The following is a 16,674-nucleotide window of genomic DNA, read 5'->3' as shown; positions in this document are numbered from 1 at the left end:
CAGGAGGAGACACAAAAACCTTGAAGAACATGCCACTTTCTAAAAATTTATTTATTACTATAATAAAGATAATAATGTGCTACGTGAAATCAAGAGAGACTGTGAAAGGTCCTCAAATCAAAGTCCTTATTTATACACTTGAACATGAGCCACTTCAGATGGAAAACCTTAAGCCCACTACACTGTGATAGCAGGAGCACTGACAGAAGGACATGCTTACATGGTTTAGTACATGTTCCAGGTACACTTGGTGTAACTTGGTGTTACTTTACTGCTTTACAAGTGACACAGCTGATTTTAGTACAGCCTGTAGTTTATACTTCCTTGTATAATCAAGACGGAACCAGGTTTTTTGCATGTAAACACAAGGGGTTCACTACAATTTATTTATCATGTATTAACTGATACAGGTTGAAATTATTCTTTTTACCTCAATGAGGACAGGGCTCACTTTGCTTTAACTTCATCTAATTACTCCCCTGTTTCTGTTAAAGTAGAACAAGCTTTCCTTAAGATAAATACAAATGTTCACCCATCAGCTCACATTGGTTTAACTAAATCAGATTAGAAGTACACCTTCATTTTAAAGCTGTGGCTTTGCACACAGCAGTTCCAAGCAGTTCCAAGTAAGTTTTCCTCATTACTACAACTCAAAAACACTACTAAAGGTGATACAGGGGTTCTAAAACAGTCTGACACCCTGAAGAACAAAATGGCAACCTCAAAATGTGCCAACTAATGACTGATCACACTCAAATGGGTTCAAGGATGTTAATGCCTATTGAACCTTAATAATTAGGCAATAAATACCTTTAAATCAATATATTTGGAACACTAGTTCAAAATTATTAAAGAAGCAGATAACATTCAGAATTAAAATGCAGAGCGCATAATATGTAAACATCAAACTCAAAATATTATTAATTGTTATATACTTCTCATGTATTTGCACTACACACATATTTCAAATGCAAATATTAATTTGGAGAGAAATACCTACTGTATATGCACACACTGAAACAGTTTGCTCAGCTATACTGCATCAATGGTTATTTGACAAGTTATAGCATCACAAACTGCTCATTTACATATTCAGCTATTCTGTCTGGTTTTTCCTTGAGAATAAATTAATAAAACAACTGTTTTACAGATCCATACTAACAGCTCCTCCTCTGAACCACAAGGACACTCATACTTATGCAAATTCAGTGTATAAAACATACACCAACAAAAACACACCAAAAGTGTAAAAAATGCCTCCTTTCTAAATCCTAGCAAGGTGTAACATTTTTTAGCTATCAAAGTTAACATCAGCAATAATGATTTGGTTGATAGAAAAAGACTGATATTCATATAATCATCAGTGAAAATTCAGTCCTTGAAATGCTAACGTGCAAGCATTGTACTGACACACTTGAAAACTTTACAAGTATAATTCAACATACTTAAGTACTCTACATTGCAAAAAACAGACAGCGCAATACTTTAAAAGTTTCTGATTTACAGTATGTTTTTCTGTATTGTATTATAAAGAGAAAATAGTATTTAGAAAAGTTAGGCCAAATCATGATATTTCATTTAAACAAGCAGCGATGAAGAAATTATTTTTAAAAATTTCATTAAAACCTGCAAAAGTCAGTAAACCAGAAGATAAAAAGCAGAAATGAGAAAGTAGCATAGAAGATGTGTGTGGACTAAGAGAAAACTAAAGAAACAGAAGAAAAAAAATCTTAAAAAGAAGATGAAAAGAAAAAAAGAGATAAAAAGACACTGTTTACTAAACAAGCAAAATGACCTACAGAGGAAAAAATAGATAGCTGACCTTCAGATTTTGTGAGTCAAACCTGAAGGATCCCAGATCTGAACTATAAACTGACACAAGGCAAAAGACAAAATGAGAACCGAAATTGGATTTTCAGTTCTCTTCTCATACCAGAGTCTTGAGACAACAGATGCTTATTTCAGACTGCGTGCTAAAATTATCCTCTGGTTCAAAGACTTTGCACTTATGTTTCAGAAGAAACATTTCATCGCCAAGTTTTATTGTTCCTCACTTCAAATTGTTCTCAGTTAAAAAAAAAATGAAAGAAACACCATGCCAACATACTCCTCTAAGGGGAAAATTGTTCCTTTTTGGGTATTCAAAAGGCTTGTTTTACTGCTCACGGTGATTCTTTGCATGACTACTCGGCAGTGAGTTGAAAACACACAGGAGGTGCACTTTTCACTTAATCTTTCATTTATTTGTTCCCATTCAAGAAGAATTTTACCACCTCTGTTCACAGAATTATTAAAATATTACAGTGTTTCTGCTACAGTGGAGGTTTCCCAATGGAGCAAGATTTGAAAATACTGGTTGGCACCAAAGTACTGATGGAGATCTACTCCTTGCAAAATGGAAGTGCATTTCACTTCAAACACATGCTCCTGATCTTAAGCCTCCCACTTGTCCAACTTACTGTACATCAGCTTCCAGGATGGAGCAGCCTCAAAGCAGACAAACCAAATACCACTAAGACCAAACTAAAATGGAAAACGCAGAATCTTAAAAATTCAATTGATAAGAAACACTCAGTCCACAGGACCAGCTAGAAATGGTCACTATTAGAATGGCAGAAAGATAAACAGCATAGATGTTACAGCCTTGTCACCAACTGGTTTTCTCTGCAGACCTCTTATTGCACTGACCTGTGTGATATTGGAGCCACAGCTGTGAACGACAACTTGGTGGTTTGTGGGAAGATTTAAGGAGGAGAGTAAAAACATCTCCATGGCAGTTCAAGTTTCATCTCAGTCTATCACTCTTAGTTCAATCAAAAAAAGAAACTTTAATCTCATGCAAACCTCACAGAATGCTCTAGAGAACTTCCATATTTTTCAAAGGCCACATAGGACCAAATCCTTGAAAAATTAATTGCACCTGCCTGACTTGGCAGTTTACCTTTTGTATCAGAGTGAGAAGTTTCACTTTATTGTTTTGTACTACAGAAGAAGTGTCCTCTTCCACTGTTCTATTGCTGCATTTTGTGAAGGTCAGAGCTTCTCCATTTTGTTTGCCTTAGTCCTGGCCTATGCTGCTCCATGGTCAGAGCTCCCAGCTGCAGTCTAATCTTTTCTCTGCCAGCCCAATGTCAATGCAGAGAATAAAAAAGAGCCAAGACCTTTTAAGCAGAGTGGGTGACAGAGATGTTAGTTATAGGTGAAACTGTCAACACACAAAACCCTCCCCAGAATAATCCGAGCACTTCTTACACTCCCCACTTTTGAATTATTCAGGAATAAGCTCTTCTTGCCTTAAAAGATGAACTTTTTGTGGATAAGTGCAAACAGAAGTTTATGTAAGACTCAGAGGGGAGATGTTGAACTGAAATTCAGCTTACAGTTACAGAGAAATTAATAATAGGGCACAACAAAAGTAAGAGTTACTGGGATAAACTTGCTGAGTTCCATAAAAGATAGCCTGTCATCACAAATTAATGAAATAAATTTGAGAACAACATAAAACTTTTCTGTTTCTCCTGGAAGAAACCGCGGAGATATTTGGGGTGCTGAATTTTGCCCTAATGCTGTGAGCAAAATGACTGAAATTAAGTCAGGTCTTAGGTTGCTGGGGTTGGAGTAAAGTATGTACAGCTCTGCCATGTGATACCAGACAGACAGACTTACCACCATTTTAGAAGTACATATTAGTAGGAAGAAGATCTCTCTTCCTTACATACAAATTGCAGAAAAATAGTAAAAAAATCCTTGTTCTTTGTACTCCTCTTTCCCTTTTTTCCTTTTATTGGTTGTCTGTTTCCAGTATTCTGAAGTTCTTCACCTATTCTATACTTCCAAGTTACAGTAACATCACATCCAAGACAGCTAGCAGGTATTCAATGTACCAGGCAACAGCTACTAGATATAATCACCTTCCTAGGGGCAAAGAAGAGTGGCCAAGGTTAAAGTCTTTGGTACACCAAATCTTTGCTGTTCACACCCCCTTCGCCACTCCAAAGTAATAACTACAAAGAATCATGTCTCAAAAATTTTCACCGTTGTACTAAATTCTCATAGTTCCAAAAGTATCAACCCCAAAGAATAAATATTAGCACTGTTCTATGCTGCATATGGCAGAGTCTATAAGAGATTCTGTAGGTAATGCAGGGGGAAAAAAAGGAAAAAAATGTCCAGGTTTTCTAATAATACCTTTTTATTCCAAAACTCAGTGAATTAAAATAGATTTACAGCACTGTTCTGTCCTTTCTATTACCCAAGAAGACTGATGAAAAAAATACCCCCTTCTAACCAAACTTAAGACTTTTTTCTTTTAACCTGATGCAGTAAGAAGTAATTAATGAATACAGTCCTGGTAATTCATTAAGTTCTAGTTCCCAAACTATGGTAAGAACAAACAACATAATAAAAAAAAACCCAACAAAACGTATTTGTTCATAGTTCAACCCCCTTTCCAGTCTGCACCTACTCCAAGCTCCCTTCCTAACCTTTCCACAGAGCCAAATTACCAGTCCCTGCTCTGGATGGCATTTTCTTCATGCTGCTCATTGTCCTACTTTCTTGCCTTTACTCACAGTTCCTTTATTTTTTTTATCTTTTTACCAGTCAAACAATACTTTACATAACAGAAGCCACAGGAATCTCAATGTGGTTTTGTTTGGGGCAGCAATACATATGTGGTTTTGGGGTTAGAAACCAGCTGTTTTGGGTACCACATGGTCTGAAGAAAAGCACACAAAGACAGAAACCACTGAAGTCAACAGTTTCATCCAAGTAACAGTGACAACACTGGACATGTGTGGGTTTTCGTGGTTGGTTGATGGTTTTTCTAGGGCAGACATCAAAATGTTGTCTACTTAAATCCACTCTACTGGGCTCAAGAGGAGCAGGAAAATTATAAAGGCTATGTGCAAAACAGAAGAAAAGTCAGAGGGCACTGAACACAGAGCTCCTCTCCTTTTTACTGTGTACAGAAGCAAGTTCTGCAGAACTGGGAAGTAACCTCTGGTCAGAAGGTGGATGATCTGCTGTCCGAGATGACCAAAAAAGAGCACATTTCATATAGGAAGATATTTGCTTATACTGTGCTCATGTCCTACTGTGAACATTGTCCTCAGAAAGTCCTTAGAATGTTCAAGATCAACTCTTTGCTGACATGACATGCAGGCAACCATAAACTTCACTAAAGCTGACAGGATCTTATGGTAGCTGCTCCTCTTCTGGAGGATTTGGTTTTCCTTTCCATTCCTTTTAAGCCCAGTTTGCTCCTATGGCTTTGTCTAGCTATGTTTTAATTAGTTTGCCTCCATCATACCCAGAGAAGGTCTAACTTGAAAAACAGCTATGGTCTGTTTTCATTTACTTCTGTGTCCCCACAACAGCAGATGCAGTCTCTAACAACTTCTTGTGCAATGCCTACTGTGATGCTCCTCTAGTAGAACATTGGGTGATTTTATTTGTATATACATTAAATATGGATATTCACACCACAAGCCTGTATCGTTTCTGCTGTCCACCATCATCCCCATTTAACTTCCAGCATTACTGCTTTCAAAACAAGGTAAGGGTAGGTTCACTTCGGTCTGCTAATCTAGGCAGGGCAAAATAAAGCGGATTTGAGGCTTGGTACAAACCCAAAAATTGTGATCAAACTATATAGTTAGTAAATTGTTTGTCTAAATCTTTCATGTGTGATGAAAGATTATTATCATAATTCATTAGCAAATTGCAGACTTTGTAATGCAGGCGGTCACAAATTTGGCTTTGTATCAATCAGTTTAGACCAGCTGGGTAGAAATTAACACAACTCTGGGATACATAAAATGAAGTGCTCTTTCATTTTTAATTCACTGGAAACTTTGAAGGAAAAAAATGGAAGCCCTTTCAAAAATGTCAATTTTCCCTAATTTTTGTAAATCATTCCATTTCGCTGTAGAGATATAGAGAAACAAACACACATACATGGAGTGTGTGGAATAGAATACCAAAGTAACTGCTCAACCAAAATAAATTTAATATAAAGTATAGGTAAAGAAAAGCAGTGCAGCTAAAAAAGTCCCTTTCTTCCATTGTTTCTGAGGGAGTCATATATGTTAGTCATCACCAGAATTATTAAACAAACACAAAATCTAATAGCTGAGCTACTCACAAGATACAATACCGTCAAAATTCCTGTTCTGGATTTCCCAGTCTAACAAATGACCTTGTACAAAAATGCTTGTTTTGATTATGTCTCCTTTGCCTAAGCTACAAGGTTGTGTATAGTGACAGCTGTATTTGAGAGCAACTTAAAACAAATTTTATCTTAGTGGCACCTAATCCAGAGACTGGTACAAGCAGCATGGAAAAGTCAGTGTCAAAATTAAACAATGAAGGCTTTTCTAGGAACAGATGCTTTTTCCCTGCAGCTGTAAAAACCTTAAAACAATCCTATACCCCACTGTCTGGTCACGCAACTATCACAAAGCAAGGCATAAATTTTGCCACTTATTGCAAATATTTGCTGAGAGCTGCTATAACCCTTTTTAAAAACAGTAACAGGGATTTCTTGAGGGTGATTATGAGGCCATTTTATCCTTTAAATGAGTGCAAGGCTCTCCAATTTACGCCCACAATCCTTGGGACAAAAACAAAATAACAACTTTTCAAGTTCATGTTTTACACAGATATGGGAACATAACTGAAAAACCCTAAGAAACAGGTTTACTACAGAGACAGTGCTCTGAGTCACTAGGATGTTATGGACGGGACAGAGACAAACATTATTAATTCACAGCTGAAACAGCAACTGAGTGTTTTCTTTGCATAGTAATTACAAAGCAACCCAGCACTATCACTACACTCCTTCTTCAAGATACCATTTTGGTGTTCTAAGTCCACAACTACTATGTTAAATATCCTAATCACCACAACTATCCAAAAAATTACCTCTTTCTATTAAGTGAATGCAGTGATAAACTTCAAACCGAAATATAAACTCTTAGGAAACAACTTCTGTAACTCAATGAATACACGTAAGTCCTCAGATCCCAATTAAGTGAGCAATTTACAATGTCAAGAATCTAGTTAGGCTCCATATGAACTGATGGGGATTTTAGATTAGCTTCTGTTGTGTATTTAAAAGTGATAGCACCAACATGATTTACATAAGTACAATATTTTCAAATATTTTCTCACCAAGCAAACACTCTAAAATTGTGAAGTGTTTCCTTTCTTACTCAAGTTAAAAAAAAAAAAAAAATCAACTTTTCCAGAACAACAGTTCATTAGCACCTCACTATTTATAAGTATAATTGGGTTGTTTGATGAGAAAACATGAGAGAACACTGTGCCTACTATAATTTGCACAAATACAAATTTCATTGTTTGAAAACAAATCAGCAATTCAACGATTGTGTTTTTTTTAATATAAGTGTATATCATGCAATAATAGAAGTGATCATATTATAGTTAACACAGGATAGAAAGGTTAACCCGTGTTCTAAACCACTTTAATTTACAAGCTGTAAATTAATTTTTTTTAATTGCAAAAAAAAAATGCTAACTTTAATTTTTCATTTGTTATTCAACTAAATATAATTTACACAGATAACAGCACTATGCTATTTAGCTACAGAGTACTGCTTTCCCACCTTAAATAGCACAGGAACTAGGGACATAGCTGTTTAATATGTTCATAAAGCTGCTTAGGTTTTCTTGTCATTTCATGCTAACACCTTTTTAATAGCTAGCATTATGATAGAAGCCTTGCATAAAAATTCACCACCTCGAAAGTAAAACACAGCAAATATTCAAAATCAGAATTGCAAGCGATGGTTTTAATTGCAGTTTTTAAAAAATTCAGGGTTTTAAATTAGGTCTTGATCCCCAAAATCCTTAGCATCCTTAAATTACATGAGCAAAGCCATTCAATTCAACATGATTACTTCTAAAATAAGGACAACTCACATGACTGAGCATTTACAGAGCCGAACCCATAACCAAAATTATAACAATGACTCCTCATTATTTTCAAATTCAAATAAATTGATCCTTATCCTTTTGAGAGTTTCTCTCCAATGCAACAACACTTACGGACAGAGTGTAAAGAGACAGAGAAGGAGAGAAAGGAAGAAGAGAGATATAAACATACACACTGAACTACAAGCTGACAAACTGAAAGCTAACAGATGTGTGACTTCTAATTAGTTATAATAATCTGTGCTTCGACGCTATTGGAACCTGCCTCGCCTTCCCTTGCAAATCAGACAGCTTCCTTTGGAGTTTTAAACTCTGAGTGCTTCTAAATTTATTCAAGGAAAAAACCCTGCTTTCAGCAAATTTTAGATAAACTACAGTGATAACTTTATGAAAGGAAAATATTAAATTATAATTATCCTAAACAGACACAGTCTTGTGAAACTAACCCTACATTCATATGAAAATACAAAGCATTGACTATAATGAATTTGATTCATCCTTGGACACAAAGCTTTACCACAGTAAACTCAGTCAACTGTTGCTCTTGCTTTTATATTCATAGTACTTAAATAGCGCACTTTAAAACAAAAAAAACTCCAATTGGCTTTTCATACATCCACCCTCCCCAAAAATAACGCACTTGAAAAACCCAAATGATATGAAAAGGCTTCAAGGCCTCTTTTCTCCTTTTCACAGCACTTTTTTTTTATTTCTGTTTGCAGTAATCTGCCTTTCACTTTCTCATTGCTACAGAACAAACGAGGAGGCTCAGCACTTTGAAAAGGGGGCTCAATGTGTAATGGGTCCACTAGAATTAATTTAGTTGCACCAAATCCATTGAGCAGTGAGGTTTTTTTCTCTTCTCAAATCATTTTGAGTCGGATGCAGCCCCCAGCCTTTGTAATTCTAGTAAAGCACTTAAAGTGCACAGTAGGTGTTCATCAGGACCATCTGGTCAAAAGCAAAACAAGCTGCTGATTTTGCCTTTGAATAGAATGAAGCAAGTGTGAATTAGTCTCTTCAATTAGCACTATTACAACCTGTCAAGTGCATATTGTAAAACAGGATTATTACAGTATTGGTCACCAGTGCAATTATTTACTCTCTGCCTTTTCTTGCATATAAAAATGTCCATGTTTACTAGTTTTTGATAACTGAAGATCGTTTCTTTAATGATATGCACGTCCAAACCCACCAAAACCAAATTACAGGTTATGAAACATATTCTGTCAGGAATATATTAAGTTTCATAATTAAGTGAGAAGTAGTGCCCTTTCTTTATCTCTTATTGCTGTTTCTGTTGCATAAAGAGAAGAAGAATAATAGTTTTATGCCTGTCTTCGAAACAGATCTCTACAGTCAGGTATTATGATATTTTAAGTGTCTAATAAAGCTATCACTTTTGAACAGGTAGATAAAAGGTATTTTCTCTTCATTTCCCAAGGAACTTCCTTTTCATATAATTTCCAACACATGACCACTTACAAAAAGTTTATTAAGGATTTCTTTCAGCAAATACACTTTACTTTAGCAATGTGCTGGTTTTCTACAACAGAAAGGCAAAAAAAAACAAATCAAGAAGTTGATTTAGCTTTTTAAAGATAAGATTTTTCTCTCCTTGTTCAAAAAGTCAAAGCCTGGCTCGCTAGCTGGTACTCATTTATCACTGTAGAACACTGAGGCTATCACAGTGATAGATGTTTAAATTATGTATACTGTTGTTCTGACTCGTTATAAATTGAATACAATTTTAACACGACAGATTTCTTTAAAAAGCAAACAAAATGTTCAAATTTCACAAAAACATTATACTGCTCTTGCGTACAATCAGTACAGCAATGTATTTTACCAGCTTCTCTGATACCAAGAATATTTGAACAATAGAATGTTTGTGCACCTCCTATTAAATACCAAAAAGTGTTACTGATTTTTATTACAAAAAGAATAGTTTTCAACAATTTTAAAGCAAGTAAAAAATGTCAAAATATAAAACAACTGTTTCTGAAACTGGTAATGTATGTACTTGGATCTGTCTATATTCTGGCAAATGTTACTTTAATCACTTGGTTACATTTAAAAGAATAACATTATTTACACATACATTTCATGTCCTCATGTCAGTGTCTGACCTTTACTTTGAATGATCTCACTCAACAACAACTGGCCTGAAAATATTTTGTTCAGATATCAAAAAACAGATCTGAAAAAGGTACAAGACCTTCAACCAGATTATTTTTCTGCATGCTGAAGGTAATTCATCTGCTTATCTGTATTTATATATTACATTCATTTAGGGCTTTTAAATCAGAGTTCTGCCTGCATGTTCATAAACAGTGGTTTTGCACCTTGTTTAACATTTGTCCGCTTATCAGAAAAGTTTAAAAAAAATTTCATCACAAAGGACTTCAAATTGTCATTAGGGTCTGCCAACACAGAATTTACAGTTTATCTCAGCCCAAGCAGTTGTATGCACAAATAGTTCCTCCTCCTGCCTGGAGTGCTATTGGATACATTGCTTTTCATATTCCACCTTAGCCAGTTAAGTCTGTAGGGAACAGAGAACAAATATATTACCTAGCACAGGTGACAGGGATGCTGAGCAGGCAGCCCCCGTTTAGATTATTGGCTGAAGGAACGGAATAAAGAGCAGAGGCAGCTATGCAGAGACAGCCAGTACTTAAGGACCCATCTTCTTTGCACTGTTTGCACAATTTTATGTTTTATTGAGAATTATAGCGCCCAGTAGGTGCTTTACACAGAATTCTCAACTGGAATTTCCAGCAGTTACAAAATAAAATCACCAATCTATGAGAGGACTGAGGATTCTGCATATTTAACTCGTCCACCCTTTAGCAGCCACAGCTTGTGTACACTGGACATTTCTGTAATCCTGCACACGGGAATCACAAAAAGGCTTCAAAGTCTGTATCAAGAGTAAAACAGACAATTTAAAACTCCTTGTTTATAACTAACTGGAGCTATCCAGTTTGTTAAAAATGTTTGCTTTTCTTCCCTCTGGCAGGGACTTAAACAAAAAGCAGAGAGCACGCTATTGTGACAAGAACTCAAATCCAGTAAGTTTTTCGCAAATTAGTTTGTCTGCTCCGGGATCAGAACACAAACTTGCTTTCCATGAAACATTTAAATATTGCCCCCTCTGAAAAGGGCTGTCCTTCATTTCTGTCAAATAATACGACTACAATGTGCAAAAATGAAAAGTAGTAGAAATGTTCATTTCTAAATGAGAATAAATTGGTAAGAATACTCAGAAAATAAGTTATCCTGATTGTGGCAATGCCTTGTAATAATTTAGCACATAGCTTCTCAAACCTAAACTTAAAAATTCTCTCCAATTACAGACAGCCTCTACAAATTATCTTAGCAGAATAAAGAGTAAGTCTTAGGCAGAAAACTCCTTTTAGTCTTGTATTAGGAGTTCAATTTGCTAGACTTATTCTTATTTAACCATCTAATACACTGGAAATGTATTCATTTACAGTCTCCAAACTGGCATAAAACCTACTAATTTCCACTTTAAAATGCAGATCATGGAAAAAAGTAACTATGATATTTCCCAGAACAGTATCTGCACAGAATTAATTTAATACTGCAATTTTACAAGAACAAACAGATGTCAGAAACCTGTGACACAGATTAATTTGCAATTTAGACCACCAAGTTATTATTAAATTTCCAAGTTAACTACTACCCTGCTCAACTAAAAAAAAAAAAAAAAATTAAAAACTGAATATCCAGAATATTTTACACGTTCTGTTTCATTTTTTTATTTAATTTCCGAAGATTCTGTATAAACTCATAATCCCACAACAATATAACTGAATGCAACTTATATTTTTTAAGCTGAGAAATTAAAAATTAATATGTAAACAGTTACAAATTTAGATAAAGCACGGTAAAAAAAAACAAAGGCATTTTCAAGTACCATCCAAAAATCCAACCATTAAATTAATATGCAAGAAATCGTAGAAGCAGACATGAGCACTACAGCTCCAGGCTTCTCTCAGAGAAATTTTTGTCACATTGTTTCCCCACCAAACACCACAATTTCTTTGGGAAAAAAAAATTCATCCAAATATCATTTACTTACATGCATTCTAAACAATAAAAAAAAGACAGCAGAGAACTGAAGAAATCATAGTTTAGGAAAGCACAGCTGAGAGCTCACTGGATCTTGCTTTTAATCCATTGCAAAATATTTATGAGGTTTTGAAAGGGTGGTGGGGTTGAGTTTTTGGTGTGAGTTTGGGGGTTTTTTGAGACACTTGGAAAAAATACATATTCCTTAAAATGCCCAGTATTAATAATAACAACAAACTGAACAACTAGCGCTGGAGAGACAGTTGCACCCAACTGTGGCAAGAAGTAGAACATTTATAGAATTTTAAATACTTCTTTTAATAATTGATGTAGTCATTTTGAATCTTTCTGCATAGGATATAGCGTGTGAGTAGATTGCATTAACACTGCTTAAACATTTCAACTTGTCAGTATGGCCAAGTCGATTTCTGAAATATTTGCAGTATTTTCCCATCGAAACAGTAATAAAGGTAGAATAAATATATGCCACTGCTTTATAATCACTGAACATTAATGAATATTTTATGTCTTTTTAAATCTCCCTGTTTAATTTAAAAGGGTGAAATTAAGTCTCCTCCCTGCAATATGCCAATTATCTGTAAATCAAACAATAACTTGGCCATTATACTCCTTTTTGTTAATATACCAGAAGCTAATTTGAAAACACTGAGCGGCATTTTTAGAGAATAATTGAATAGTCCTTCCTGCCCTCTTGTGGTTGGCAACTGCATCTCACACTGAGCTTCTCCACCATTACAAAAATACACCAGAAGGAAAGTAAACTATTAATTTGTTAAAGTGCGAACAGGAGTGAAGAAAAAAAAAAAAATCTAACAGTCCCTGGAGAGGATGGAGACAAAGGAGAGAAGGAAAGATATCACTGATTCCTCCAAATCACAAGGCTAACTAGATTGATTCATCAATCATTTGTTAAAATGATCACTCTATGCTAAAAGAAAAAAAAAATTAAATTAAGAAGCCATTAGGGAGGTAACATACAAAACAGTGCTTGTTTTGTATAATTAGACAAATGTTCTGCAACCCTTTTACCTCAGCCAAATCCCCAGGGATTTCCAGGAGACTTTGCACAGACAGGAACATTCACCTGTTCAGCATCAGCTGCACAAGAAGGGCCAGAAAGCTCTATTCATTTCAGCCTCTGAAATGGTCTTCTTAACTTTACACACTCTACTGGATGTGACACTTAGACACAAGAAAGGCAGAGAAAGGTTTCCTGTTCGTGATGGGGTGCTGGGGGTTTCTTATTTTGGTTGTTTAGTGGGGAAAATCACAACTGACTTTTAAATTACGATGAGAGGTTACATGTTAACTGTAACCTGCCATTCCCAACAAACAAGAACTTCAGTGCATGTAAAGGCAGCTGAGATTCCCCAGTCACAGCTTTCTGCTTCCTTTAAGCCAGGAAAGACCCCCCAGCAAAGAAGTAATCGATACAGCATAGATAAAAATCAAACTGACAACACGTATGTATGTATTTTCTTTTAGAATCTCACCATTTTAAAATAAAACCACATGTTTTGATCATTTATTTCCATAAACATTCCAATTCTGTTTAATTGTAAAGAATCAGACCTTAGCCCCTCAAAAATCAAACTGATGCAAACACATTCATTTGTATTACCACAAAAATCCAAAACAGAAATTATTATAATAGGTTTAAAAATAAAAAGTAGAAAACAGGCTTTAAGCAGGAGAAAGATCACAATTTAGATCTTAAAAATAACAGTATTCACAATGAAAAGAGTTAATTATCATTTTTTAGTGTTGCACGAGATACTGCTCCCATAGCTAACATTACAGAACTTAAATAAATTCTATCTACAATGTCAGCATGTGACGTGAAAAACTTCAATAAAATCTGTTCAACCCTAAAAGACTGAGAGAAGTGTCAGACCAATAATAGCAAACATACATTTAATTTGAAAAGCAAACATTTAATCTTAATGTTTTGTAATGTGAATTCTGAAGATTCATATTTCTAGGTTGTTTGTCGTGTTTCCAGAAGGCAGTGGGTTATATGGAAAATAACATCCAAAACATCTGGCATTAGACAGAGCATGGAGCACTGAACAGCAACCTTTGTTTTGGAAAGGAGTTTTAAAAATATGCAAGGGTCTGCTTGTTCTGAATTCAGAGAGTCCAGAATCATATTAGAGATATTTGTTCCTATAGGACTTAATTCTGATGAAGTTCTCTCCAATATCACCCCTTGCTGGCCATTCCACAGAATGGCAGCAACGTCCATTATACACAAAACCATTTGGCTCCCAAGCCAGCAAAAATTACAGCTCTCCAACAGCAACCAGTTGAGGTGCCTATAAAATGGAGATGGAGCTGGTTAAAAGAAGAGAAGATAGAGGGAGCTTCAAGAGGCTTAAAGATAAAATGTAATTTGGACAACTCAATAAATACTGTTCATGTATTTTGCTACTATGCTGTAAAAAGAAACATCCTTTCTGTATAATTTAATAGAAAACCTTTTTGCTGACCAAGTTCTTTAATCAAATTACAGCAATCTTGATGATCCAGTTGATTAAAAAAAAAAAAAGACTAATAAAATGAAGGAATATCCATCAAGACCATGCAAACCCCTTTTAACAGATCTGGCATTAACTATAATGAGCTACATTTATTCTTCAGCTGTGAAACAGCACTCACCTCCTGAATGGTACTGCTTCCTGAGAAGTTGAGGTTGTACTCCCGCTGGACTTCTCGATGGGTGACAATCAGCATGAAGTTCTGATTTAATGACTCCTGCAGGGCCCTGAAATGGTTGAAAGAAAAACAAGAAAATCAGGGATAAGCATGTTATAGCTTGTTTTACAGTTAGATGCAAAAACCCCAGGGTACCCTAAACTCTACATGAACAAGTCCAGGCACAACATTATCATCTCTCTTTTCACTCTTAAATGCAAGGAAGCATGCTGAGAATGACCAAAGGCCATTCCTGAACTCCTTCCTTAATAAGGCAACTGCAGCCTTTAAAGCTGTTCTAATGTTAAGTATTCTCAAAATCGAGAGAGTCACATTATCTTCACAAACATTGGGTGTATTTAGCACTCATAATGCCATTAATACCAGGCTTGTCAGTATATTGATGAGCAGACAAAATATCAAGCTATGATGCACATTAAGAACTGATGGTAAGTGGAACAAGGCAAAGCACGCTCTCACTTCCCTAAGGTTACCTGAGGCAGAAACCAAATGGAAATTCTTCCACCTAGTTTCATTCAAAGCACATAAACCCAGCTAATTAGAACTGGAAAAGTAACCACAGGAAAATTTCTTGTGTGGGTACTGAACATTTAGAAAAAAAAAAATAAATCTTAAGATCCAGTTTAAACAGGCCAACTATATGTTCATGTTGTCACAAACTTGGGTTTTTTTTGTGAATTCTCCAGGCAAATAAAACCTCTGGATGTTACAAAAGGCATCCTGTTTGCTTAATTAGGTACAAAATTATGCAGCTATTTATTTTTCAAAATAGAAGGCAGGACTTAAGTTATAGACACGGTGACTATGGCTGTGTACAGTCTTCCACAGGCCACAAAACCGCAGCAACACCATACCTTAGCTATTGTTTCTAAACACTATGTATGTAGATTTGACCTGTTCAGTGGCATATGAAATTGGGCTTATTCACTTCTTTTTTTTCTTACCACATACACTTAAAAGAATGACAGACTGTGGTATTTTATTTCACATCTTCACTATTCCATGACACTCCAACATGCTATTCCTCTTAGCAATAAAGGACAAATTCTGAATGCAGGTCAGCATAACTGTATCTTACAATACAAGAAGACAAGAAAGACTCCTAAATTATTTGAGACATAATGTGTTAGTTTTAACTCCTACTGTAACTACTGACCTGCAGTTTTTCTGCTCTGATGGCAAGGAACTCATACAACACTCACTGGATGCTTCAGCAAGAGATGCACAATTTGCTTGAATATCTCACTGAAAGTTACCTTACGAAAATATCTTCACTCAGCAACTTTATTTGGCTTCTGTGACAACTTATTAATCACTTACTACAAAATGAATTCACAAAGTTCTATTTCTTGTCTTTTATAGTTTTGTAATACGGAAAATAAATATAACTAATTGTCAATGCTGAGTATGATCATGTGCACGAGAGACACTACAAATTCTACTGTAGTCATCTATACTGAACATGACATTTTCTGAACCTGTCACAAAGTCTTGTAAGAAAAGGCCTAAAAAAAGAGTCCTGCAAAGTTGTATGCCTATTTTCAAAGGTAATTCTAATGTCATTGTCAATAAGTTTCACATTGCCATAACCGTATTTTCTTTTGGCAAATGTTCAGTAGCAACTAAAATATCCTGCTGTGCTTTTTCACATTCTGATTTTTTATTTGTTTTCAGCAAATACTGGAGGCAAACGACATATTTAATTGCTCTGAAAACATTAATCACAGCATATGTGAAAGGCTCTGGATTCCATACGGACTCACACAAGGCTCTGTTACAGCTAATTTTGACTCCATCTGAAAAATCTGTAGATGCTAACTGATAACATGACTCATGTTTTCATTCTGTAATTGATGTAAACATAGAAGGAAACAGCCTAGTCCG

The 16,674-nt window shown here is 35.4% G+C and overlaps 1 protein-coding gene across 2 annotated transcripts in view; it reads right to left on the bottom strand.

Annotated features, from left to right (window-relative positions):
• Positions 1 to 16,674, bottom strand: part of FAF1 (Fas associated factor 1) — a 158,911-nt gene that overhangs the window by 92,504 nt on the left and 49,733 nt on the right. For both annotated transcript variants that reach the window (XM_064665251.1, XM_064665252.1), the window contains one exon: positions 14,734 to 14,839. In XM_064665251.1, coding sequence (XP_064521321.1) covers positions 14,734 to 14,839 — 106 coding nt within the window. The remainder of the gene's footprint in view (positions 1 to 14,733; positions 14,840 to 16,674) is intronic.

Source organism: Pseudopipra pipra, chromosome 9 (genome assembly GCF_036250125.1).
Source record: "Pseudopipra pipra isolate bDixPip1 chromosome 9, bDixPip1.hap1, whole genome shotgun sequence".
NCBI lineage: Eukaryota > Metazoa > Chordata > Aves > Passeriformes > Pipridae > Pseudopipra > Pseudopipra pipra.
Note: the sequence above shows the minus strand (reverse complement) of the source record. Positions and strands in the feature narration are given on the sequence as shown.